Here is a 27,894-nt window from a genome sequence, read left to right as displayed (position 1 = left end):
CCTGCATTTACTGGGCAGAATAACTTCAGGCCCAGTTAGTCCCCGCCATGTCAGACAATGGAACGAGAGAGAAACTGACTTTGAGAGGCAATGGGCATCAGGACTAGTTGGCCAGGTTCCCCTTCTACACGGGGTCCCCCGGGCACTCAGGGCACAGCTTAAAGCGTCGAGAGCGGAGACCAGGACAGAGCATTCCCCAAAGCACTAGCTTCAGTGTGCTCTAGGCATCCAAGCTCCAGCTGCCTCCCTCCTGGCCCTGGCCCTGGGTGCTCAGCTGTGTGCCTTCCACCCAGAACCGGCTGATGGGGAAGTCGGAGAGCTCAGTGGGGATGATGGAGAGAGCGGACAACTGTGGGAGGAGGCGCCTAGGCTGCGTGGAGTGTGGGCTGCTGGTACTGCTGACACTGCTGTTGATGGGAGCCATAGTGACTCTGGGTGTCTTCTACAGCATAGGTGAGCAAGGGCACCCTGCCCCTTTACCTTTCCCCGAACCCATTCTTGCCCAGGGCTCTGCATGTCTCCGCGAGGAGCCAGTCTTGTAGAGTGGGGCAAAGGGGGAGGGTCTGTCAGGGCCCGCCCCCCACCCCCACCCCACCCCCCTGCCAGCTCCTAGGGCCATGCCGCTGACTCCAGAGGTGCCAAAGAAGGGACACTGACCTGCACAGGCCCAGCGACCCCATCCAGAAAGCTCTGTCTGTCCCGGCATGCTGGCGTAGCAGCTTCTGCAGGCTCTGCCTCCGCCCCCTCTGCCTCAGCAGGACTGTAGGATGCTGCGGACAGCACACAGGTCCCCCGCCCCACTGGTCCAGCCCCCTTCTAGTCCGCAGCCCAGCCCAGCAGAGTGACTGCTGCAGTTCCCAGGTGGTCCAGCAGCAGGAGCCCAAGCCCCTGCGCTAAGGGGGTCTCCTTCCCGCTGTCTCACCTGGTGCTAGGATGACCTGGTGTCTTCTGATACAGGCTCTTGCTTACGGCACGTTGGAAGGAAGGAGCTAGCCTGAGGGCCCTTGAAAGTGGAGGCGTGGCTAGGACTGCCCTTTGGGTAGACCCCAGGTGTCTTAGGAACGGCTTCTCACACTGACCCCTTCCTAAAGGACCACGTGTAGGACTACAGTGAACCCCTTTGCATGGGGCATCTAGACACCCAGCAGCCTCGCACCCTGCACCTTCCAAGCCCTTCATTCCCTTTGAGCCAGAAGTGGGAAGGAAGGGGAGAGGGAGGGAGGGGGAGGGAGCGAGGAAGGATAGATACACACACAACATCAGACTACTACACTTCTGTACTCTTCAGTGATGCACTAACCTGGCTCTGGCTCTCACACCAGGGCACCAGAGCCTGGAAGTTCCCTCAGGGGACTTCGAATGCGGGACAGATGGAAAACACAAGTGGGTTCTGCCTAAGGAGGAGGTGGGTATCCCCCCACCCAGGGCTGCCTTGAAGGGCCCACGTTAGTGTGGCTTCTGCCCAGCGGCCACCGTGGTCTCTGCCCATGTGGTTCTCGCCTCAGGCAAGTGTTGACAGGTGCAGTGAACTCCCAGGCAGGAAAAGGGATGACAGGGGGTCCATCCCCCTAGTGGAGCCCATGGTTCCAAGGACTTTTGTTTGAAGTTCATTGGTCTCAGTACACCTGGTTTTGAGGCCTCCAGAGGCTAGGCCTGATAGCCCCACAGCCAGCCATGAGGTATAGGACGGGGAACTGGGGGTGGGGCTCTCCTGTTCTGTCCCTCTGTCTGTCTTCTCCCTACCTGTCTCTCCCTTTATCCTTTGAGCAGTGTACACAGCCAGGCTCTCCTTGACTGTCAGGGCCCACACAATCTCTGCTTCCTCCTCCTCCAGGGCTCCTCGGTCCCTGGAATGACCGTACAGCTCACCTCAGCTTTAGTCCAGGACTTCAGTCAGGACTGAAAAGACGGAAAGTTTTCTGTTATCCATTTTCAATCGGATATTTTATATATTTACATTTCAAATGTTATCCCCTTTCCTGGTTCCCCCCCTCTTCCATCTCCCCTCCCCCGCTTCTATGAGGATGCTCCCACTCCCACCCACCCACTCCCTTACGTCACCATTTTAAATTTCCCTGACTTCTAGGTCAGCTGTACCATTTCAGAAGCTCAACTAGAGCTGGTCGGTGAGACCTCTGGCTCTCAACTAAGGTTAACCTTGGGTGTGTTTCTATGGCTGTGATTTAAAAAAAAAAAATCCCTGACACAGCAACTTGAGAGAGAGAGAAGGCAGTTTTTGCAGAAGTCCAGGCGGAAGGAACTCGAAACAAGCAGGAGATCGATGAACACTCTCTATGTTCAGCTCCTTGTCTTTGTCCTATACAAGCCTGGGATCCCTACCCACAATGGGCATTTCTCACCCTCAGTTCAGTCCCCTCTAGTATGCATGACGGGCCTTTGTCCCGGGTGACTCTGGATCCTCCCTAGTTGATAACGCTGACCACCTCACTGGCCTTGTATAATATAAGCAAGGCTTGGTCAATTTTACAGAAAAAAAAAAGATGTGTAAAAAATGTGTCCAGATGCTCTTGTGGGCCATGCCAGCCCCAACCTGCTGAGAGTCTGTCCATAGGTGACCCTTTGAGCTCAGTCAAGGCCCCTTGTAATATTGGCTTCCTTCATTCTCTTGGTTGTTGAAGTTAGGCCCCAGTTCTGCCTCCCAGCCCCATGCTCCCAGAAATAAGACCCACACTCAAATTATATTTACAAATACCTTGGCCATATAGCTAGGCTCTGCTCTGACTACATCATAGCTAAAGATAACCGGTTTATTTTAACCCACATTTTGTCACGTGGCTGGTTACCATATGTGTCCCTCCCCTTACCTCTCTTCGGGCTCCTCTCCCTGCCCCCTCTCTCTCAGAATTGTTTCTCCTCCCAGTGTCCGATGTCTGTTTCCTGTGTAAGCCATAGGCCATAGGCTTTGTGATTGGTGGCACATCCATTCAATATGCAAGGCGATCTCTCTACAATTCCCCTTTTCAGCCCAGTAAGAGGTTCTTTAAAAAAAAAATAAGTGGAATATGATTATAATAATTATGGAAACTATAAGGTGTGATTATACATGTATAATGTTCAGTCCATTGGTATTTGGCAACTCAGATAAAGTAATTTTTTTTAAGAAAGCTGACTCTCAAAGATTTATTTATTTATTTATTACATATGTGAGTACACTGTAGCTGTCTTCAGACACATCAGACAAGGGCATCAGATTCCATTACAGATGGTCGTGAGCCACCATGTGGTTGCTGGGAATTGAACTCAGGACCTCCAGAAGAGCAGCCAAGGGCTCTTAACAGCTAAGCCATCTTTCCCGCCCCAGATTTTATCACTTGGCCTTCCAGTTGTTCAAAAAAAAAAAAAAGTGTCTGCGAACACCTTATACCAGAGACTTGTCAATTTCCCCCGAGTGGGATTGAGGGTTAGTTTATCAACAATTCGAGACTAGTGAGTGAACATAAATTTAGCCATAAGGGGCTGGGAGAGGTGTCTCGGCAGTTTAAGAGCACTGGCTGGGGCTAGGGATTTAGCTCAGTGGTAGAGCGCTTACCTAGGAAGCATAAGGCCCTGGGTTGGTCCCCAGCTCCAAAAAAAGAACCAAAAAAAAAAAAAAAAAAAAAAAAAAAGCACTGGCTGCTCTTCCAGAGGACCCAGGTTAGATTCCCAGCACCCACACAGCAGCTCACAACTGTCTGCAACTTCAGTTCTAGGGGATCCGACACCCTCTTCTGGTCTCCACAGGCACCAGGAGTGCACATAATGCGCAGACACACACAAATATAAAACACCCTTACACAGAAAATAAAGTAGAATCTCAAAAAGGGGGAGGGGAACTCTAACGTGTTTTCCTCACTCTTGGCAAAAAAAGAAAAGCCATAAACTACAAACTTGGTTCATAAGTTTATGTAATTATATATATATATGGTTTATTTATCTCTAGTTTGTGTGTACGAGTGCTTTGCCTCTGTAATACATACAGTATCACTCTTCCACATGTCGTTATGCAGTGATCTTACCTGAGCAATGTTCTTCATTCTGGATTCTGTTCTTTTTTAAGAAAAAAGAAAATCTTTTCCCGTGGGGCTGGAGGGCTGGAGAGATGGCTCGGTGGTTAAGAGCACTGGCTGCTCCCCCAGAGGACAGGAGTTTGATTCCTAACACCCACATGGCAGCTAACAACTGTCTGTAATTCTAGTTCTAGAAGATATGATAGCTTCTGGCTTCCATGGGCATCAGACACACAGGTGGTACACAGGCATGCGTACAAGTGAAAACACCCACATACATATAAATGAAACCAATTTATTTGTAATTTTTCTGTTACATTTATTTGAGGAGGAGCGTGTCGTGACAGACAGAGGTACATGACGGTCAGAGGACAATTTGTAGGGTCAGTTTTTCCTGCTACCACATGAGTCCAGAGAATTGTTGTTGTTGTTGTTGTTGTTGTTGTTGTTGTTGTTGTTGTTGTTGCTGTTGTTGGGTTTTTGTTTGGTTTGGTTTGGCCTGGTTTCTCTGGGTAGCCCTGGCTGTCCTGGAACTCACTCTGTAGACCAGGCTGGCTTCCAATTCAGAGATTCACCTGCCTCTGTCTCCTGAGTCCTGCGATGAAAGACATGAGCCACTGCTCTCCGAGTGGTTCAGAGAATTGAATATGAGTACTTCCGTTCTTTCATCGGAAGCATTCGGTTACGGCTCTGCTGTTTCTCCTGCAGCCATGCAAGGCTGGATTGTCTTTTACTGGGAGGATTTTCCTTAGCTGCCTTCCCTGTGATCTCTAGAATGTGTCTTTTGTCTACACTGGCTGTGTTTCTGATGCATTTTTCAGCCTTTCTTGCCTGTGTTCAAACTAAGCTATCCCCACCCCACCTCAATTTGCTTGAAATTCTTTTTATTATCCTTTTGATAGTTGCTTGTTTTTTCTTTTAATTATTTGCTAGTTTAACATTATAAACAAATCTTTCCCCCACTCCCCGAACTCCTATTTTATTTTCTGTGCTTTGTGGTGGCATGGTATGGAGGTCAGACACCACCTTTTGGAATTGATTCAATCCTTCCACCTTTACGTGGATTCTGGGGGTCAGTCTCAGGTCCCAGTCTTTCTGAACAGGTGACTTTGTCCTTGAGCTATCTGGCAGGCTCTGAATGCCAAGTATTTTCATAAGTAGCTGGGTACTGCGCCTTCATTCGGGATCATCCGGAATTCTGTTCACAAGCAGCCATATTCGTTTCTCAGGTTGGCTGACCACAGCTTCTGCCTGTTTTTGTAAATAAAGTTTCAGTGGTACGCTGCCTTGCCTCCTTGATTGTCCCCGTGCTCCTTTCCTGGCGGAGCAGCAAAGCTACTTAGGTGACGCTGAGCCTGCCAGCAGCCCTCTTTGCAGGAAGATGTCACCAGCCTGGACCTGAGCTATGTCCTTACAGTCTGCAGCCCATCTTTGGGCTTTTCTGCCTGTTACTCAGTGAAGACAGGAAGAGCCTGAGGTGGTATGCACACCAGTGCCCAGCTATACAGCCTGGCGGGGCATTCCAGCTCCCGTCCCTGCTGTGTGACCTCAGTCAACCTCCACGATATCTCTGTGCTTCAGTTTCCCGACCTGCAAAACAGAAATTACAGGAGTGCGTGTATTAGAGGCTGGCACGAGGGTTTGAAATCTTAGTGCAACAGGAGTGCTTAGAAAGGGGGCCATCACACCCGTCGTTATCAGATTTAGTAACAAGAAGTCTGTCTTGCCACTGACCCCATTGATCTTGACATTTCGTCCTGTATGAAGGTAAATTAGACTGTGAGACACCAAGATTGCACATCCCAATACAGATGTCTCCAAAGCCTTTGCTAAAACCCACCCTTGTCACTTATGTATTTTATGCTGTATTCAAAAATACTTACTATTTATTTTGAATTACACGTACATGGAGGGATGAATGCACACGTGAGGGTAAGAACCCTCGGAGGCCAAAAAAGGGGTCACCTCTGGAAACCGGAGTTGAAAGTGACTCAACAGTTATGTGGACTCAGGTCCTCTGCAAGAGCAGAGCCATCTCTCCAGCCCTTGGTCTCTCTCTATGAAAAGTTCAGAGTTACATTTTCTTTCCTGGCTATTGTCTGGATGTCTTCATTTCATAACTCTCTTGGCAGGTCCTTTTTCTATCTAGTGATTGTTATACAAGGCTTGTCTTTAGCATTTCAAAAGCAGTCTGTGCCTTTTGTGTATTTGATGTGTGTGCGCGGGTGCGCGAGTGGCGCGTGTGGCGTGGGGGGTGAGGGGCGTGGGGCGTGGGGGGAGGAGGGGAGGCAGGCGGGAGGAGGGAGGGAGGAGAGAGGATCTCTTGCAGCCCAGGCTGATCTCCAATATAGTATATATAGCCAAGGATGACCCTGAACTTCTGATCTTTTTGCCCCTACCTAGCAAGCACCGGGATTACAGGGATACGCCTCCACACCCGTTTTCAACCAGTACCTTTAAAACAGTTGCTAGTTATGGGACAGCTTGAATAACAAACAGGTTGGTCCTTGTAGGGCTTTGAATGTAAAATGCCTGGCGTGGAATCCCGCGTTCGATCACTTTGTCTCCGCCTGGTGGCGCTGTTGGAAAGGTTATGGAACCCTTAGGAGGTGGAGCCTTGCTGGCGGAAGGACGTCACTGGGGGGTGGGCTTAATAGTTCGGCTGCACTTCCTGCTCTTTTCTTGCTTCCTTTGCTTCCTATGCTTCCTATGTGCAGATGAACACACACACACATACACACACACACACACACACACACGGAATTGCTAATTATGTATTTGGTTTCTACCGTGTTTTTAAGTACCACACACAGACCATATACAATTACTGTTGCTTTTAATTGTACCATGTTCTAATAAGTTCCTCACCTTATAACAACTTTGGTTCCCCAACCCTAACACAGGACGCGCACGCATACACATTCACACGCATGCACACTCGCACACATGCACACGCACACACGCACACATGCACACACGTGCATACTTGCATGTGCTCACACATACATGCACACGTGCTAGGGGTTAGAGCTTCAGCACTTAAATAGGGTGGCTACAAATATACTGTCCATCACTGACCTCAATGTAGGTGGGACTCGGGAATCTTCCTGAACAAGAATTCCAAATCTACAGTGCTACAAGCACGTCAGGCCTTTCTGGTGATCAGACACCTCAGCAACGTCCACCTGGAAATAATCTGTTGTAAATCGTCAGCAGGGGTGGATGTGAAAATAACTTTACTTGCTTTCGTCCCTCAGTCACAACAACCTGCCCGTCTCAGCAAACCAGGCTAAGCAGGGCTCAATGTTTTAAAGAGCGAGATCCAGTGCTAACTTGCACTGTGCTGTTCAGAACCCGTACGTCTAATGCCACTGTCTGTCAAATTAACCCTCCCAGTTCTGTCTCCTGAGTTGGTTTCTCCTTGTCTTTACGCTTCTGTTTTCTTACCATGAGAAATCTAAGAAAACACCTGTATTTCTTCAAGCTTGGGTTTGTTTTGAGTCTTGAATCATATGAATCATACACACACACACAGACACACACACACACACACACACACAGAGAGAGAGAGAGAGAGAGAGAGAGAGAGAGAGAGAGAGAGAGAGAGAGACAGACAGAGAGAGAGGGATGGGAGTCCTATATTACTCCTCACTCCTAAAATTCTAACAGGGCTATGGAGAGAGCTCAGTCAGCAAAGGCCTGAGTTCAATCCCCAGAATCCATACAGAAAAGCTGGGTATGGTGATGCCTCCATTAAAGAGTTCAGTATTAAGGAGACAAAGGCAGAGAGATCCCTGGGGCTGTAGGCAGCCTAACATATCTGGTGAGCAGCCTGCCAGTGAGAAATTCCATCTCAAAAGATAATGTGGAGGGTGCCTGAGAAACACCCCCAAGGCTGGCCTCCAACCTCTACACACATGTGCATATATCCATTTCCCCCACACAAACAAGAAGCACATACATTAGTGGAAGAAAATTCTGGTTGCTTATAGACTCGGCTTTTCTCGGTCTGTCCTTTCTAGTACTCGATTTTTCTGTGATCGTTTCTGTTCCCTGGCTTTGCCTTGCGTTCCTAGTAAATTCCATAGAGTATCATTCTCTCCTTAAGTCTCTCTTCAGCTGGGTGGACTCCACCCGTTCTGGGTCTGCAATTGTTAATAAACTTCAACAGCCACATCCTTTCCTCTTTTTTTAAAAAAATTATTTATCATATACAAGTACACTGTAGCTATCTTCAGAGACACCAGAAGATCCCATTACAGATGGTTGTGAGCCACCATGTGGGTGCTGGGAATTGAACTCAGGACCTCTGGAAGAGCAGTCCGTGCTCTTAACCTCTGAGCCATCTCTCCAGCCCCACACCCTCCCCTTTTTAAAAAATACGTACTATTTTGTTTTTTGTGTGTGGGTGAAAATGTATGGATGTGTGCGTGTGTGTGTGTGAGAGAGAGAGAGGCAGAAACAGAGAGAGGGAAACAGAAAGAAACAGAGGGAGACAGAGACAGAGGGGGAGACAGAGAAGATAGAGACAGAGAGACAGAGAAGGAGACAGAGGGGGAGACAGATGATGGAGACAGACAGAGGCAGAGAGAGAGGGAGACAGAGAGAAAGAAACAGAGACAGAGAGAGAAGAAAACAGAGAGAGGAGGAGACAGAGAGAGGAGAGAGAGAAAGAGAGAGAGAGAGAGAACACATGACTCACACAGTACAAGAACAACTCTTTGAGAATCGGTTCTTTCCACAATACCTTGCCAGGTTTTCACAGCAAGTTCGCTGAACACCTCTTGTCCCATATGGTCTCATTATTAGCTTTAACAGCTGATTCTTCTTCAGATTAGGTTTGAACTTGTCAGTTTTAGCTATTTCGTTTCTTTACGTATTTCAAATACTGTATTATGGTCACATAGTCTAGGTGTCACATCGATACCCAGAAAAGACCCAACACCCAGACGCCCAAAACCACAGTTATCTAATATCTATCTCTGGCTGAGGTCAAGCTGATACAAGCCAGACTCAGGCTGAGCACCTCTGTGTCGGGGGAACCTCATCCAGGCACAGAGACCTAGCTGGTCATGATCCTCTCCTGGAGGAAAGGAATTCAAGGGGACACATGAAAGTACTCAGGCCACAAGGGGCCTTAGCTCAGAGCTGGAGCATGACACCCCCACCTTACTTTGTGGGCAGGACACATGGACACCCCATGGGCAAGAGATGAGCAAAACATCCTTTGCCCCTTGAGCAGGAGCAGCAGCAAAGCGAGGTGGCTGGGACTCTGTTGCAGAGAGTTGCCCTCATAGTCCCCATATCTGAGCTCCTGGGGCTCTGTCGTTCTGATACACAGACAACTTCTTTTCATAAACATAAATTACTGTCCCCATGGCCTTTGTCCTTGGACTCCTGTATGATGTACGTGGAGGTTTCCCTCTGAGAATGTGTTTGTTTCCATCAGGTGTCTTGAGATTCTTCCACTTGGGAGAGCTTCTTGTTGACTCTCGGGATCCTTTCCTTGGCAACACCACAGCCACTCCTACATCTGTCTCGCAGCCCTGCCGGGAAGGTTACTCAACCCCAGGGGGGCATGGGTTCTCTCCCATCACTGAACTGAGCTCTGTCTCTATCTCTGTCTCTCTCTTTCTCGTGTGTGTTGTGTGTGATGACGTGTGTGTGTGTGTGTGTGTGTGTGTGTGTGTGTGTGTGTGAGAGAGAGAGAGAGAGAGAGAGAGAGATGGTGGATGTGTGGTGTGTGTGGTGTGTGATGTGTGTGTGATGTATGTGTGTGTGATGATGTGGTGTGTGTGTGTGTGTGTGTGTGTGTGTGAAAGAGAGAGAGAGAGAGAAGAGAGAGAGATGGTGTGATGTGTGTGTGTGTGATGACTGTGTAATGTGTCTGCATGATGTATATGTGATGTGTGTATGTGTGTGTGTGAGAGAGAGACAGAGAGACAGAGAGACAGAGACAGAGACAGAGAGACAGAGATGGTATGATGTGTGTGAGTGTGTGATGTGTGTGTGTGTGTATGCATGCACTGTGTATGCAGATACAGAGGCCAGAGATCAATGTGACAGTGTCCTCTATCACGATTTATTATACATGTATTTTAGTTCTTTGCATGCACGTATGTTTGTGTAGGGACATGTACACACAGGTGCAAAGAGAGCATCAAGAATCCCAGAGGTGGGAACTGAATTCTGACCCTCTGCAAGAGTAGTACATGCTTTTAACCGCTGAGTCATCTCTCTTTCCAGTTGCTCTGCCTTATTTTACTGTCACCAAATCTGGAGTGCACTTGTTCAGCAAGGACCTCACTGACTGGTCAGTCTTCGCAGGCCCTCTGTAGTGTTTTTTCTCAGAGAGAGGCTGAGAAGGAGAGGAAAAACCTTAAGTCATTTAAGTTAAGGTCTTAGGGATTGGAGAGAGCTCTGTGGTTTAAGAGTAATGGCTGTTCTTCTAGAGGAACCAGGTTCAATCCCCAGCAGCTACATAACAGCTTGCAGCTCTAATAAATTTTGTAAAATTAAGGTTTTCATCAAGTCAAGGAGTTTTTGATGTTTAAAAAAAACAAAGTTTTAGGAAAACAAACTTTCAGAGAGATTGCGAAGACTATTCTTGTATGTATGTATGTATGTATGTATGTATGTATGTATGCATGGATGTATGTATGGATGGATGGATGCATGGATGGATGGATGCATGGATGGATGGATATATGGATGGCACGCATGTGTAAACACAGAGATATGTATGTTTGCATATGTGTAGGCACGTGCACGCACGCGCGCGCGCGTGTGTGTGTGTGTGTGTGTGTGTGCAGGCCTGAGAGGTGTGTGTGTGTGTGTGTGTGTGTGTGTGTGTGTGCAGGCCTGAGGTGTGTGTGTGTGCAGGCAGGTGTGCGTGCAGGCGTGTGTGTGCAGGCTGGGGGGTGTGTGTGTGTGTGTGTGTGTGTGTGCAGGCTCAGAGAGGGGTGTGTGTGTGTGTGTGAGAGAGAGAGAGGGGTGTGTGTGTGTGTGTGTGTGTGTGAGAGTGGGGGGTGTGTGTGTGTGTGTGTGTGTGTGTGTGTGTGTGTGTGTGTGCAGGTGTGCAGGCCCGAGGTTGGCACTGAGTGTCTTCCATCATTCTCTACGTTAATGCGTGAGGTGGTCTCTCACTTGAACCCAGAGCTCACAGGTTCAGCTAATCTAGGTGGCCAGCTTGCTCCAGAGACTCCATGTCTTACCTAACATAGCACTGGGATTATAGGCGGGGAGCCACCATGCCTACCAGCCTTTACTTGAGTACTGGGGATCCAAACTCAGGTCCCCACACTAGCATGGCAGATGCTTGACCACTGAGCCATCTCCCAACCCTCAGGGCTATTTTGGGGTGGGGTGGGGGGAGCTGGCACACTGTAGAAGTTACCCGAACAAGCACCAGAGGGTGCCAAAGGAATTTGATCCTTCCTGGAATCCCATCCAACGTAGCCATTCATGTCCTGTGGTTTTAACGCCAAAGCTGCTTCTTGCCTCCATTTCTGTCCAAGTTCAGGTCTCGCTGGCCCAGGCCAGCCCTGTGCTTCCGTCCTTCCATCTCTGCGTCCTGAACACCAGAACCACCATGCTTGGCTCAACCATGCTTGGCTCAGCGGCCGTTCATTGCTTTCCTCCTTTCCCTTCATGTTTTGTCAGGGGTTGGAGAGTCTTTCCGACTGGCTCCATTGGCACTCCTTTTGTGCGGTTCAATGGCTGTCATGCCTGTCACGTGGCACCCTCACTTCTTTTTTGAGACAGTGTCTCATGTATCCTTAAACTATGTAGAGAGGCTGGCCTTGAACTTCTGACCCTCCCATGTCTATCTCCTGGGCGGTCCTGGGTCTCCCCAGTGACCTCACTTCCCACACCTCATTCGCATCCAAGTCTTTCCTGTGGCTGCCACTTGTCCGGTGAAGCCTGTGGCACATCTGTGAGCTTTCCTCCTCTACTGAAAGACTCTTCAGCTTAGTGACCTCAGCCGTTGCACTGGCAGCCACTGCTAATATTGGACGCGCCCCAGTCTGCTCCTCTTGACCATTTGGGCTTCCCTCTTGGGTTGTTTGTTTGTTTGTTTGTTTGTTTGTTTATATAGGCTTGTTTTTGTTTTTAGGTAGGGCCTCACTATGTAGCCTGAAACTCATGGAGATCCACCTACCTGCCTCTACCTCCCAAGTGCTGGGATTGGAGGTGTAGCTGCCATGCCTAGCAAGGTTTCAGATGTTTAAGTGTCATGTAGCCCAGGTGGCTGGCCTTAAATTCACTATATAACTAAGGGTGGCCTTAAATTCCTGAATTTTCCTGCCTCTTCGTCCTACATGCCAGATATGGTTTGTGTGGTGCTGGGAATGAGACCCAGGGCTTAGAACATACGCTAGGCAAGCAGTCTACCAACTGAGCTACACCCTGACCCCTGGGCTTCCTTCCTGATTGTCCACAATATTTATCTGCTTCACCGGGGGGGCTAGAAGTGGGGGTTCTCTGTTCTCCTGCGCCTGCGGCCATCACCACAAACTCCCTGAAGGCTGTGTGAGCTAGGATCACAGGACAGAGTTTACACCCTCTGCATCAGGCTCCTGAGGAACCCCGATTCTTCACACGCGCACCCATTACGCTGTCGACGGAAGCACGCTCGTGATCTACCAGCCTTGCAGCAGGGCCTCCCTTCCTGTGTCCTAGCTTGGTCAGTCTTCTGTGGAAAAAAGGGGGCTCTTTTGTGCCTCTGTGTCTTCACCTTTTTTGTTCTAATCTCTCCAGAGGTAGCCTCAGAGGTCTGTGCGCCCCATTGAGGTGGGTGCTGAGTCTGCAGATACTTTTCCCTCCTGGTCACCAATCCTCTCCCTGGACTCTGTGACTCTGTGAGATCCAAGGTCCAGCGTCTCACCCTCAGGCTCTGCCCTTGAGATAGCCACACTCCTATGAGGCAGCAGAGGCTTAAGGATTCTACCCCTTCCCTTGACCCCCTACTTTTCATTCCAGATCTGAGGGGTCAACTTTCTTACCCCGGAGCACAGATTTCCCCCCCTGAAATGTTTCCCTCGGTAGCCCTACAAGATTGGGGTGAAGGGGTAGGCTCCTCAAGAACAGAGTCTGCATCGATATCATAGCTGAGTCAGCTCGGGTTTGTAACATCCTCGTGTGTGGAGCGAATGGCCTTCTGCATTGCCTAGCCCCAAGGAGCAACCATTACTGGCAGCACCGTCGGCGCTGACTGTACCAGGAACCACGCATATACCACCATATTCCCTCCTCCTCACAGGTCTGTGGGTGGGGAATATCAATACCACACACCAGGTCTGAAGATGTCCAGGCTCAACTCACTGTTGTGAATCACGTCCACCTTAAAGCTGGGACGGAGAGGCGGAGTCCGGATACCCTTTGATCTCAAGGTTTATTCGTTAGAATGATAAGCATCAGTTCACAGCACACGTGCGCTCGCGCACGCACACACACACACACACACACACACACACACACACACACTGTATCTGACACAGAGGCAAATAGCAGAGAGGCTCCTAGGCAAGACTCACTACTACGGGGACAAGCATCAAGCCACAGTATACACACAGGGCGCTTGACTCAGAAACAAATAGCAGAGGGGCTCCCAGGCAAGGCTGAAAATCTGTTGTCTATCAATGTGTCTCAGGCAGCGGCTCCTTCCTCTGGATCCTCTAATCACAATGCAGCCAGGGTGTCAGTCGGTCGGTCGGTTATCCTCTGGTCAGAGAACCAGACAGCATGACGGTCTTCACAGTCCCAGAATCAAGGTTTCTCTCTGCTTGTCCTCTGTGAGCCTCTGCTTTTATTGGTGACACGGGGCGGTCACTCTCCAGTATTACACCATTGTCTATGACTTCACCCTCATCTGCTATGCACAGAGCTCCTCCACCTCTCACCTACTCCCCAGGCAGCTGACAGGAGCTAGCTTGCTCCTCCCTGTAACATCCAACTCAGTCTTCCTCTAATCTCTTATCATGCTCTCTGCACTTGCTCTTTCCCAAAGCTCTGTCCAGGTCCTGAAGACTCACTCCCGTGCTTAGCAATGTCCCTCCCCATATGTGGTGGAGGGACAGGGTCAAGAGGTAGCCTTGAGCCTTCAGCAGACATTAAGAGTACAGAAGTTGAGGGAGGTGAAGATTACCGCTAGGGAAGCCCCCTGCCTGCAAGGACCCAATTTTCCTAAATTAGCCTTCTGCAATAGCAGCCTTTTGTAGGCACATCCTGGAAAGACAGGCAGAGCCTGGGTAGTTCAGAAAGGACACGAAAATTGGAACGGCAAGCCAGGGGGAACCTTCCCTGTCCCACTCAAGCCTAGCAGGAAGTATGAGGAGAAAGGGGAGAGAGAAGAGAGGTTGAATAGACACGGTCCCCCTGCCTCGATTCCCTGGGGTCGGTGAACACTATAGCCCTGAGCGCTGACATGCAGTAGTCCCCGAGGCTCTCAGGGTGACTGTGGGGCTGAGCACTGTGTTTCTCTCCAGGGAAGCAGCTGCCCCTCTTAAATGGCCTGCTGCACGTCTCCCGGCATGAGAGGACGGTTGTAAAACGAGGTAGCCTTTACCTTCCCTGCCAGGCAGCCCTGAGGAGGTGGGCTTGGCATCTGGACCTGCCATGGGTGGGGTACTGTGGATGGGCAGGGAGCACAGGAGAGATGGGGAAGAGAGGACACTGACAGGGACGCCGGTCTCCAGTGCTTGCTGTATGTAGGATGTCTGGGGACAGCTGGGGACAGCTGGGGACAGCTGGGCACCACCCATGAGGCTGGCTTGATACCACCTATGGGTGTACTGACTGGATAGGGCGGGATAACATAGTACCTTAGAGCTGGTGGACAGCAAAGTGGCAGGGCATGAGCAACCTCAGCCCTGAGGGTCCTGGGCCCCGGTAGGGGTCCACAGAGGAAGAGAATTTAAAGGGGATCCCAGGTCACTGCAGCAATGCTGTGCTTCAGACCTATCCTGGAGGTATCAAAGGAGGGTGGGGACAGAGGCCTGCCCCATCTACCCTGCCACGCCCACCCAGCGAGTGCCTCACCCAGGCCTGCACCCCACCCACCGAAGCCTGTATCCTCTGACTCTGCACACCTCACACTCTCTCCCTTCCATCCCCCCAGTCCTCAGAGATTCATCGCAGAAGAGTGACATCTGTACTACCCCAAGCTGCGTGATAGCAGGTGAGCTCCTCCCCTGGGGTGGCCACAAGGCTATTCGGGGGCTGCCTGAAACCAAGTTGAGATTTTTTTTGTCTTAAATTTGGATGCTACGGACACCCAGCCCTCGGCAGGAGGCAAAAACAGATAAAATTCTGTGGGGAGTACAGAGACAACACAGAATGTGGTTTTATCTGGCGTGGATCCTGGAGTCCCAGAGTGATGCTTTCTATGAAATCCCTAGCTGCAGGAGACCAACATAAAACAGCTGGGCAGGATTCTAGGGGTTCCCAGGCAGAGCGTTATGCATGTAAGCCTAGGCCCCTGTCACCAACATACTCCAAATTCTGGGAAGCAGCTGTCTCATCTGATAAGTAAGAAACCTCAAGGACATGGAATGAGAAGCCACTGAGACTACAAGAGGCAGAAGGGCTATGGAGACATCCAGGAGCCTGGGACAAGTTTAGAGGGCAAGGTCACCAGCTGGGGCCTTCCTTGGAGCAGAAACCATATTCCATCATCGGGTCCTCAGGTGGGAGAGGAGACAGGAGGGTTTGAGTGGTTTATTAGTGGCAGCCCTAGCCCTTGAAGCCACTTGGGCAATTCCTCCCACGTTTCTAGACTCCCCCACGGCTCGGGGAGAGTGACTAACTCGATCAAGAACAGGTCAGTAGCAGTCAGCAAGCTGACAGTATATATCAGTCCCCAAAGGGGTGCCGCCGTCTCTCAGACTCAAACGCAGTGTCAAGATGTCCTCCACAATTCAGTCTCCTCTCCTCCCTCCACCCCCTTGGAGTAAACAGCTGCCAGAATCCTCCAGAACATGGACCAGTCAAAGAAACCCTGCGACAACTTCTACCAGTATGCTTGCGGAGGCTGGCTACGGCACCATGTGATCCCCGAGACCAACTCCAGATACAGCGTCTTTGACATCCTTCGGGATGAGCTGGAGGTCATCCTCAAAGGTGAAGAGTAGCCACCACCAGAGGGCAGGGAACCTTGGGTGGGTTCCTGGCCAACATCTCGGAGAGCAGGGCCAACGGAAAAATCACCGCTCATGAGCTGAACTAGGTCATCACCGTGGTGACGAAGCCCCTTGTCTGTCAGAGCAATGGGAGTCCTGGGATGCTTAACCCAGGCCGGAAGGGAACAAGGGTGACAGAAGACACGAGTTGTTGACCTGGGCCCTCAACCTCTGTTCTGCTTTCTCTCTGCCCACAGGGGTGCTGGAGGATTCCTCTGTCCAGCACCGCCCAGCTGTGGAGAAGGCCAAGACACTGTACCGCTCCTGCATGAACCAGAGTGAGTATACCCACACCCTGCTAGGGCCCAGTCAGCTCCAGCACCAGGGCACACGCTGAACACCATGAGGTGGGAGTGGGCGCCCTGCAGGGCACATTCAAAGCGTCTGTGTGCTGTGCCTTGCCTGGCCTGGCTTGTTACCAGCTGCCCTGTGTATTGGGCTTTGAAACCCCAGCCTGTGGTTACACTGCCCAAGGTCATCACTAGAGATCTGAGATTTGAGTCCAGGGTTCCACCAATGGGAGTCCGTGGGACCGTGGTTTTATGAGGTCATCTCTGTTGGAACCCCTACCTGGCATGTCCAGGGATACCTTATGTCCCCAAATCATGTGGCCAATGCCTACCAGATGTGGAAAACTCTCTGGATTCTCATCTTTACTAAATTTCCAGCCCGAGAGGCTGGGTTCCCAAGTCAGACAGCAGCTGAACCCTGATCCTGTTGCTCTGCTTCTAGCCCACTAACCACTGTAGCAGTCCATCAGCTACACAGAACCCTGATCCGTTTGTCCCAAGCAGCCGGGACCTTCAGATTTGGCTACCGGTTTCTCTAATTTTGTCCCTTCTTCCAAATCAAGCTGAAACAGAAAACCAGATAGGCCATCGTCCTGCCCCACCTCTCTTCCACTCACGGCATCTTGAGGCTAGTACCCTCCATCGAAGCCATGTGGCTCCTCCTTTTCAGCCAAATCTTTGTCCCTTCCCTGTGTCCCCTCAGCCTCTGCCACATGCCTTGACGGTGGATAGCAGCTCCTTCTTGTTGCCAGTTCTGAAGTGCTGCTCCTGTGATCTGAGAGTGTCTGTGGTGACTTCTGGAGGTGCCCTGTCTGCTTAGTCTTTGCCTGGAGTTCTCCCAGGTTTCCTGTCAGAAAAGCACTTCCTTAGAAGGACCCTCCTTAGCCTAGGTCTTTAGACTGCCAGTGTGCTGCAGACACAGGTCACGTAACTCCTGTGCAACCCTCTGTCCCTCGGTCTCCCTCCTGGCCATAACTCCTTTCCTAGGTTTGCTTACCAACTGCCACCTACCAACCTTGTTGACCCCAGGGAAGTGCGCACTTCGCCAGCAACCTCTGAACTAAAGCTGAGCCCTATGGGGCGGGCACGCTCTGGGCCTGTGTCACGGCACCTGAGCAGCAGAGTCTGAAGAGCAAACACCGTCTCCTCCCCTTCCCAGGTGTGATAGAGAAGAGAGACTCTGAGCCCCTGCTGAACATCTTAGATATGATAGGAGGTTGGCCTGTAGCCATGGACAAGTGGAATGAGACCATGGGTAAGTATAGGCCTGTCCACAGACTTCGGGGAGAGGTCTATTCAACCCCAAAGCTGTCCGCAAGCTAACCCCCAAGTGCTCTGTTCCTTCCAGAGCCAACTTAGGCTCCACACTGGGGGGAAGGTCTGTGGCAGCTGGGACGAGTGCTCACCGCTGCTGGCTCCCTGAAGTTCTGCACAGGGGCATCCCTCCTGGTGTTCTAGACACCAGTCTTCTTATCCCTCTGTTCGTCCCGTAGACGGCGTCTCCCACCCACACATGGCCATTCCCTCAGAACCTATTTCCCCATGAACCACGTGGAGAACAGTCCCTCAGTCCCCAAAGTCTTACAGTGAGTTCTTTCCCTGAGCCAGGCAGGATTTCCTACGCGCCCCTCCCCCCCAGAATGCTCTGTCCTTAGGAACGCAGTTCCCTGTCTGGAGATGGCCTAGCTGGTCTCCAGCACAGGTGCTAACTCCTCAGGCCCCAAGTGGGAACTGGAGCGGCAGTTGGCTGTGTTGAACTCGCAGTTCAACAGGCGCGTCCTCATCGACCTCTTCATCTGGAATGATGACCAGAACTCCAGCCGGCACGTCATCTACGTATGCAGTACCCTCGGGGAGCGGAGGGTGGGGAACAGGGTCAGCAGGGTCCTCGTGCCTAACTCTGGACCCTTTGAAGCAGAGCAGGGAGATGGACCAGGAGGGTGGCTGGGGAAATCTCTGAGCTCGATGCATGAGTCCCCTGCCCCCGGCTTAGTCTGCAATGTGAATTGCGCTGAGCAGAGAGGCTGGCCCTGTGCTTAGCCTGTTTCTTACCCATTGTGAGGGTTTTGGCACTTGGGCAGGAAGACTGCAGAAGCCATAGCAGGAAGGTCAGGGAATCATACTTCGGGTAGGCTGTGTGACTTGAGTCCTTCCTGTGGGTGACCTAGGTCCTGTCCAGCCCCTCTCTTACCTCCTTGCATGCCCCAACCTTCAACCCCCTCTCTGTGTCAGGGAAAGGCTTGGGTTCGGAAGCATCTGCCTTCCACAGGGAGCCCGTGTTCTGCCAGGCATAGTCCTGGGGGAGGGGACTCAGCCAGGCTGCTGGGATTCCCCAAACTGCCAGGAGTCACACCCTTTGTGTTTCCAGATAGACCAGCCCACCTTGGGCATGCCCTCCCGGGAGTACTATTTCAAGGAAGACAGCCACCGGGTAAGCAGGAAGCCTTGAGGGCTCAGATACAGATGTGCACACGTCACATGCCTTGTGCCCACCGGGACTCAGCACTCCCGTTTGTCCACTAGCCTTGCTTCCCAAACCAGCCTCTGTAAAGCACTTGCGGGAATGTGGCTAGACACTGAGTTCTGGGGACAAAAATATGGACACCCAATTTCTGCACTTGTGTGGGTCCGGAGGTGAGGAAGCTCATCCAGACGGGCGATCCACTGCAGGCAGATTCTGCAATCGCCTATGCAGGATGATGTCCACTATCTGGGAAGCCCAGAACTCAGCCTAGGGTAGGCAGAGGCCCCAAGCCTGCTATGTAGAGTCTGCTCCTGTATCTGTGGAGAGAAGTCAACTATTAAGTAGCCCGGGGTAGAAGCTGGGAGGGACGACAGGGATAACAAGGACATCTGTCCAGGAATGGGGTAAGGAATGGGCAGGAGGCAGGAGCACCCCACACTGCAGGGCTAGAAGTGCTCATGGGCATCAAGCTGCTGGGACCTAACAGAGGGTTGGGACCAGAAAGAAGGATGTTGGTCAGAGAAGGGGACTAGGAGGAGGTCGCAGGATACAGACAGTTGGGACCACGGCCACCTATCTGGCAACTGGCAGTGCTAAACATTAGGGGAGAGGGCAGAGCTTCCACTAGAGTGAAGGAAGCCCCTGCGAGAACAGGCATGAGGGCGTCCAGGGGAATAGACAAGCATCTTGAAGAGGCAATACCCCCACACCATGGCCGCCGAAACATGGCTGGGGCCACCTCGGCCTGGCATTGATGGCTCAGAACTCGCTGAGCTCCTGCGGAGGCCAATCCGGCACTGTGCATCTCTGAAAAACCGTCCTCACCCACAGAGGCCCGGGCATGGGTCATCCGATGAAAAGGAAAAGGGATCACAGTTTTGGTCCTGAGCTGTCTGGCATAGCCAGAGCATGCGACTTCATTCCAAGTTTGGGGAGCAGGCCCCCCAGACCACAGACCACAGAACACAAAGGCTATCGTGCAGGCTTGTCCCTCGGGGGATCTGGGTGGCAGTGACAGCTGGGTGTGCTGTGGACAGTTCCCATGCTCCCTTCTATGCTGTCTTTGCTGGAGCCTGTTGGGAAGGCTAGAAGGGCGAGCTTCCAGGGACCACTCCGTGTCTCACCCCACACCGCCCCCACCCTGCTCCCCACCCACCACCCCCAGAGTGCTCCATGGTGGCCCAGGTGGCCAAAGCCACCCAGCTCCATCCATTGTCCTTTGGCCCAGGTACGGGAAGCCTACCTGCAGTTCATGACATCAGTGGCCACTATGCTGAGGAGAGACCTGAACCTGCCCGGGGAGACCGATTTGGTGCAGGAGGAAATGGCACAGGTGCTGCATCTGGAGACACATCTGGCCAACGTGAGGCAGGGCCGTGCTGGGAGGCTCGGGCTAGGTGCTGTGTACCACACTGTGTGACCCCTGCGCCCCACACAGGCCACGGTCCCCCAGGAGAAAAGGCATGATGTCACCGCCCTGTATCACCGAATGGGCCTGGAGGAGCTGCAGGAAAGGTTTGGTCTGAAGGTGAGACCGGGGCACCCACCCACCGTCCCAGCCCCAACCCATCTGGGTACTCATCCCTCAGATAGCTGGCTCTCATGGGGTAATATGGCTGGCACTGAGGCAGAAAGTACCTTTAAATGAGCACAGGAGGGGAAAAAAATCCCAGCAGGATAATCTTTATTTCCCTGAGACAGGCCTCCTCTCCAAGGCAGGATACGGCTGCTCTAAAGGGCCAAGCCAGAGAGGGCAGGGCTGGGACAGGGTCCAGGTCAGAAGTGAGTGATTGGACCTTCAGCCACTCCCTACTGACCAGAGCGTCTGAAGAAGCACTTGGATCTATATCTCTCTGCCCGAGGACAGGACAGGAGAAGCCTGAGAGAGCCCTAGGCCCAACCCATCACACCCGGAGATTCACATCCCATGTCCCTGGATTTGAAGGTCATGGCTATAGACAGCTCAGGAATTAAAAATCCTGCACTTTGAGAGGGCCAGCGTTCAGTCTCCAGCACCCATGCCAGGCAACTCACAACCACCTGTAACTCCAGCTCCAGTGATCCGATGTTCTCTTCTTATTTCCATGGGCACCCACGGAGACCCACAGATACACAAGCACACCACACACGCATAGGAACAATTAAAATCTTCAATTAAGCACTAAATCCAAGCCAGGCATGGTGGCCCACGCCTTTGATCCTGGCACCCGGGAGAGAGAGGCAGGTGGAATTCCAGGACAACCAGGGCCACACAGAGAAGTCCTGTCTCGAAAAAACACAAAACACACACACACACACACACACACACACACACACACACACACCCCAAAGCCACCAAAGCCAATCTGATTAGAGACCGTGTCTCAAAACTCTTTTCTCCCCAAAGTCGTTAAAGTTACACCATTAAACTCCGCACTGTGAAATACTTACTAAGAGCAAAGATGGCCGTGGGGCTGCGAGAGTTTAGTAAGTGGAGCTCTTCCCTAGCATGTATGACGTTCTGTGTCCAGTTCTCAGTATGAACACTAAAAAAACGTTGAAACAAAAATATCCCGCTTACGTAGTAGGTAAGACTATCATATTTTCTACTTGGACCATTTTTGCTTAGTCACGCTTGCTCAGCATTTCTCCCCACCCCACCCCCAACTGCACTTAATTTTTCAAACATTCTGCATAGACTCTGGATGGTTCCACAGCCCACAGGCTCTGGAGAAATGTCACCTTTGGTCCTGATTCCTATTGGCGGTCCTTCCTCACCTGTTCCCCAAACTTCAGGAACTGGGTTTCCTAGATGCATGGGCTGCCCGCCCCTTTCTTCCTCCCCACCTCTCTACAGGGGTTTAACTGGACTCTCTTCATACAAAACGTGCTGTCTTCTGTGCAAGTTGAGCTGCTCCCGAATGAGGAGGTGGTGGTCTATGGCATCCCCTACCTGGAGAATCTTGAGGAGATCATTGACGTCTTCCCAGCACAGTGAGCCCAGGGGTAGTTTCCAGAGGGCCGCAGCATCTTTGTCCCTGCCCCACCACACACACGCACACACACACACACACACACACACACACACACACACACACAAATCCCCTGCTTTCCTGCTTTCGGGAGACGACCCCATCAAGCGCTTTCCCTCTGAGGAACACAGAGGTTCAATTCTGGCATCCACAGTGCTTCACCCTAGTGATGAGTCCCATCAAGCAAGAGGGACAAGCGGGTTAATCTTTGGAGAACTGAGAACCGTGTGTGGTGTGGATCCTGACGGCTAACCCATGTCCCCTCCCTGGGCAGACAGCCACTGACCTGTCTCATTTAACCTCTGCTTCCTCTAGGACCTTGCAAAACTACCTGGTGTGGCGCCTGGTGCTAGATCGCATCGGCAGCCTGAGCCAGAGATTCAAAGAAGCGCGTGTGGACTACCGCAAGGTGAGTACATCCTGGAGAGGAAGCTCCTGCCCCGGGCAAGCCCTCCAACATCCATTTGAGCCCATGAAGCTAAGGGCCACGCACTGTCATCACTTGGGGTCTGAGACAGGAACATGGTAGAAAAGGGCCCTTGCACTACTGGGGTAGTTAACGGCCAGTAGTCAACATCCAGCAGTCAACAGAACAGAAGCCTTAGGCTGTCAAAACCAAGTGTGATCAGAGGAGGGACCAGGAAGTCTAGGACAAGAGGTCCAGGGGTAAACAGCCGGTAGAGAGACTAGAAAGGACAAGTGACTAGATGAGAGAAACGGCCATGAGGCTTCCTTATGGGCAGGACACCCACAATTCAAGAAGAAGTCATGGGATGCAGAGTTCTCTATGGCCTGGCTTAGGCCCAGAGACCAAGTGTGAATGGGAACACCACCATGTACTTTTGCTCTCTGGGGACAGAGAGAAAGGCAGTCCTATAGCCACTACAGTAAGGAGAACCAGAATCTAGAATCTAGCCAAAGCTGTGTGGTTCCAAGCATCTATTCCAGAGTCAATGCTATCCCACACTTTGGGAAAAGTTCAAGCAGACCACAGAGTCCAGGGTGAGTGAGAGCAGAGCCTGAGTAGTTTTTTTTTTTTCAGAGTAAAGACAAGTCCCCTCAAAACAGCACAATGGCCTTCTCATGTCCAGGGGCGGCATCCCGTCTTAGTGGTCCCATGTCCCCCTCTGGGTACCCTGGGGCCAGTGGTGGGAGAGATCTACCTGCTTCACAAGCTCGGGGCCCCATACCTGACCTGGGGAGGTTAGACATTAGCACATGGGAATGAGTGAGTGGGCCAGCAAGTGAATAAAGGAACACACACCAGGCGCTGTACGGTACAACCATGGAGGAAGTACGCTGGCGGGAGTGTGTCAGCTATGTCAACAGCAACATGGAGAGCGCCGTGGGCTCCCTCTACATCAAGCGGGCCTTCTCCAAGGACAGCAAGAGCATAGTGGGTATCTTTGGCTCCAAACGGGCACTGTGGAAGCTCTCAGACTCACCCTGGGTCAGCCAACTTGGCAAAAATACCAGTCCCCATCATCATCGCCCCACCTGGTGACTCTCATGCATGGCCAGTCAACTCCTATTCTCTCCCCAAATTTAGTGACTCCTAAAGGATTGCACATTAATACCAGTGCTCACAAAGAACAGAGGGAGGCCAAGAGACACAAACCCTGCCCCAGGTGCTTCTGACCCTGAGCTCCAGCCCTGAACCCCATTAGGCCCCTGGGAAAGGCACAGGCTCTGTGGGTTCTGAGCTTGGTGTAAGAAAGCTTCCAAAAAGCTGGTGACGCTACAACCCTTAGCCGGAATGGTCACCCACATTAATGTCACACTCTTCTGGGAAGTCAGGGCCTAGGCGGCACTGACTTCATCCTAAAGGTGTCCTAGACCTAGCCCGGAGTGCTAATCACACCCTCTAGGACATGAGGATACATATTCCCCCCAGGTCAGTGAGCTGATCGAGAAGATAAGGTCCGTGTTTGTGGATAACCTGGATGAGTTGAACTGGATGGATGAGGAATCCAAGAAAAAGGCCCAGGAAAAGGTGGGCAAGCCACAACCAGTGTGACATCCCCAGAGGAGTTCCTGCGGTCAGGACCCCCTCCCTGCCCTAGTGGGAGGGAAGCTGGAACAGGTGCCACACCTGGGTAGTCCCCAGGAAGCAGAAGGGGGCTCTGTGGTCTGAGGCTAGGACCTCTCCAAGTTCCTCTGGGGCCAGTGACAAACCAGTCTCTTGACTCCCAAGTAGAGGGAACCGCTGGTTTCTCTTTGCACTGGTTAATTGTCCGGTTCTGCAAACTGGTGGAGGGAACTTTGTCTATTTGCACCTTGCTGATACAGCAGGAAACAGGGCCAGCCTGTGGGGCTGGGGGAATCTCCCACAGTGGATGACTCTAGCAGCCCTTCCTCTGTCCAGGCCTTGAATATCCGGGAACAGATCGGCTACCCTGACTACATTTTGGAAGACAATAACAGACACCTGGATGATGAATACTCCAGTGTGTGTACCTTTGGAGCTCTGCCTGCCCCCTGTTCCCTGTTCCAAGACACCCCCCTGGGGAGGACCTCCATGTAAGGTGTCCTCCTGCTCTCTTAATTCATTCAGCTACACTCCTACGCCCTGGCTCTAACCTCACCCTGTTTACAGATGGGGAAACTGAGGCCCAGAGAAACCAAGCTTTCTGAAAATCACATAAATGTTCAGAGTCCGGGTACCCTCCCCACGTACCTCCTCCAGGAGTCCGAGGGACACTCGCCCAGCTGACCTGTGTGTCTTGAGACACTTCCCCAACCCTCAGCCCCTCCTCTAATATTCTCTAGGACTCAGCCTGAGTGCCAGCCACACGAAACTCTTTTCTTCTCATAGCTGAGTTTCTCAGAGGACCTGTATTTTGAGAACGGGCTTCAGAACCTCAAGAACAATGCCCAAAGGAGCCTCAAGAAACTTCGGGAAAAGGTGGACCAGAATCTGTGAGTAGAGCGGCTACATGAACTAGTCTGGGACGCAGGACTTACCTACTGTCTAGGGGTGGCCACATGAAGTCTATCCTAATGCCGGCTGAAGAGGACACTAGAGCTAAATCCTCCTCCTCCCCAGCGTCCTCTGATTTGGGGGCCTCAGAGAGGAACCAGACCTTGGGATTGGCTTAGGATGCCACGGTAGTAGTTGGGCACTCTGCCACAGACCTCTTCAGGGCAGGATCTGGTCAGCCAGGGCAGAGGGACCATAGGGAGCATCTTAGCACATGTGGACTCCACGTGACCATTATATTTACCACAGCTGGATCATTGGGGCTGCAGTGGTCAATGCATTCTACTCCCCAAACAGAAACCTGATCGGTAAGCCCACCTTGCCTCTCCAGTACAGCCCCTCACCCTTGCTCAGAAAACTCCTCTAACATTCTCAGAAAGGGGAATGGGTTCCAGATAATCTCATGTCATCCTGCGGTCCACCTCAAGGATCGTAGGTCGGGAGGGACACGGGGGAAATGGCAGGGAGGACCTCTCAGAAGGCAGCAGCAGGTGGGAAGAAACTGGGCATGGGTCCTCAATCCAACACTCCTGTTTTGGTATCCGAGTGTTTCTTTGTCTGCCCATTGGGCAGGAGTCCTAGCTTCAGATGACAGGGCCCGTTGGAGGTGCCCACCTGAGCCTGGCACACACGGCTTCCCACTCACAGCCCGTCTTTGTCACCCTACGGGTGACAGTCTTTCCAGCGGGGATCCTCCAGCCACCCTTCTTCAGCAAGGACCAACCACAGGCCTTGAATTTCGGGGGCATCGGGATGGTGATTGGACACGAGATCACACACGGCTTTGATGATAACGGTAAAGGAGCGCGGGGGGTGCCCCAACCCACCCAGCAGGCCGGGATCAGTTGGACATAGGCCTGGTCTAGCCTCCATCCCTGGAGGGGCTGCCCCGCCTGACACCATCGATGACGTCTTAGACGTTTCTCCCATGTGGTTTAACCAGCGGGGGATCATATGAGGGTAACCATGTGCTCCTCCGTGTGGGTTTGGATCAGCTGAATTTGAGACTCCTGGTCCTAACTTCAGGGGCAAGGATGGGGTGCCGTGGAAGCTCTCCTGAGCAGCCCCCCAACATGGTGCTATGTGCTCGGAACCCCTGAACTCTAGCTGCCAGAGGAAGTTCATAAACATCCAAGCACTGGGCTGACCCTGCTAGGGGGTGCAGTGGGGCAGTGAAAACAGGGCCCTGGGGACAGCCGTGCACCTCCCCAAGTGCGCGGGTCCTCCGCTCCCGTGCAGGTCGGAACTTTGACAAGAACGGCAACATGCTGGACTGGTGGAGCAACTTCTCGGCCCGGCACTTCCGACAGCAGTCACAGTGCATGATTTATCAGTACAGCAACTTCTCTTGGGAGCTAGCAGACAACCAGAATGTGAGCACGTCACCAGCACTGTGGGGGCTCTGCGACTGCACCCAGCCCTGGCCCGAAGGGACAAGTGGGGGGCCAAGGCCGGGTGACCTCCATCCCGTCTTTTTTATGCAGGTGAACGGATTCAGCACCCTCGGGGAGAACATCGCCGACAACGGCGGTGTGCGGCAGGCATACAAGGTGGGCCCCTAGCAGGGCCCTTGGAGAAACTGGTATAGTCCCAACTAGGCAGAGCCATGCCCAAACTGGGGCTGTGTTCCAAAAACCCTCCGTCTGAATTGGGGAGGAAGCTGTATCCCATGGCCGTATATCTGGAGTCCCCCACATTTCCCACACTTGAGCTGGTACAGGAACCATTTTTGTTTCCCAATGAGTATACGCAGTAGAGATGACATGACCGTGGGCCCCAGCAGCCCATAATCTACAGCCTCGGGACAGAGAGCACCGGGTACCGGGATCCCACGTGGGTGGATTCCGGGTGGCAGCTCTCTGGCTGAGGGTCTCACAGAGTCCTGTCGGATAGGCCTTTAGAGGGCTACAGAGGAAAGAGCTGACTTATAAACAACGGCCCTAAGCTTGGGGAGGCAGGGCACCCACCTAGGGAAGGTCCTGGAACAAGATCATTCTGCATGTGGCTCTCTGGAAGCCTGGCTGGACCCAGCCCCATTTTGGTGCCTGCAGGCTTACCTACAGTGGCTAGCTGAAGGCGGCAGAGACCAGAGACTGCCAGGACTGAACCTGACCTATGCTCAGCTTTTCTTCATTAACTATGCCCAGGTAACCCCTAGTAGGGGCCTAGTCCCTGGTCCTTACAATCACAGCTTTGGAAAGTCCACTATAGAGTACTTCTAAGGGTACCATGAGCTTGCCACACCCCTAAACTGCCAGCAGATACGGAGGGAGGGAAGTGACCCCTTGGCCCCCATGTTCTCATCTTACAAATAATTTAGGGAGGTAGGACTCCCTAGTGCTCTGGCCCTTAGGCCAGTGACCAGACCACCCGTGCATCTCCAGGTGTGGTGTGGGTCCTACAGGCCGGAGTTCGCCATCCAGTCCATCAAGACAGATGTCCACAGTCCTCTTAAGTACAGGCAAGTACGCAGTCCCCCAGCTAGCAGGCATGCCCCGCCCCTGCCCTGGGCCCCTCCCCACATCTCAGACCTCCTTGGACTTGCTGGTCCACAGGGTGCTGGGCTCACTACAGAACCTACCAGGCTTCTCTGAGGCGTTCCACTGCCCACGAGGCAGCCCCATGCACCCTATGAATCGATGTCGCATCTGGTAGCCAAGGCTGAGCTATGCTGCGGCCCACGCCCCGCCACCCAGAGGCTTCGTGAATGGTGTAGCCGGCATAGATGTGCAGGTTGTTGCCTGAAGGCCACTGGAGCCACCAGCCAGCCCTCCGCGCCCAGCCTAGAGGGCAGCCACCCATCCACATCTGAGATGAGTGGTGGTGCCTGGTCCTGCGCCTTTTCCGGCCAGTGAGGGTCAGCGGCCCGGTAGGAGCAGTCAGCTGTCCCCCACCCTCTTCATAGCGTGTGGCTAAATGTCCTCGAGCTTCAGACTTGAGCTAAGTAAACGCTTCAAAGAAGG

General features: G+C 52.3%; 1 protein-coding gene across 1 annotated transcript; it reads left to right on the top strand.

Moving 5' to 3' along the window:
* The first annotated feature begins 311 nt into the window (after positions 1-311).
* Mmel1 (membrane metalloendopeptidase like 1) lies at positions 312-27,894 on the top strand. Its single transcript, XM_032893584.1, has 22 exons — positions 312-453; positions 15,127-15,186; positions 15,966-16,127; positions 16,384-16,464; positions 17,636-17,731; positions 18,194-18,312; positions 18,845-18,907; positions 20,169-20,303; positions 20,379-20,468; positions 21,777-21,913; positions 22,267-22,360; positions 23,219-23,347; positions 23,846-23,944; positions 24,317-24,400; positions 24,767-24,870; positions 25,181-25,239; positions 25,608-25,727; positions 26,171-26,304; positions 26,416-26,481; positions 26,983-27,078; positions 27,316-27,392; positions 27,487-27,894. The coding sequence occupies exons 1-22, from the start codon at positions 330-332 to the stop codon at positions 27,584-27,586; spliced, it is 2,229 nt and encodes a 742-aa protein (XP_032749475.1). The 5' UTR covers positions 312-329; the 3' UTR covers positions 27,587-27,894.

The sequence above is a fragment of the Rattus rattus genome, chromosome 1, assembly GCF_011064425.1.
Source record: "Rattus rattus isolate New Zealand chromosome 1, Rrattus_CSIRO_v1, whole genome shotgun sequence".
Classification (NCBI taxonomy): domain Eukaryota; kingdom Metazoa; phylum Chordata; class Mammalia; order Rodentia; family Muridae; genus Rattus; species Rattus rattus.
Note: the sequence above shows the minus strand (reverse complement) of the source record. Positions and strands in the feature narration are given on the sequence as shown.

Excerpts from the sequence above, each read along its gene's own strand:
- Mmel1 (XM_032893584.1), top strand. The coding sequence starts at position 330 with ATGATGGAGAGAGCGGACAACTGTGGGAGGAGGCGCCTAGGCTGCGTG. Across the intron at positions 454-15,126 it reads GGGTGTCTTCTACAGCATAG|TCCTCAGAGATTCATCGCAG; the intron begins GTGAGCAAGGGC and ends CCATCCCCCCAG. Across the intron at positions 20,304-20,378 it reads TGGAGACACATCTGGCCAAC|GCCACGGTCCCCCAGGAGAA; the intron begins GTGAGGCAGGGC and ends CGCCCCACACAG.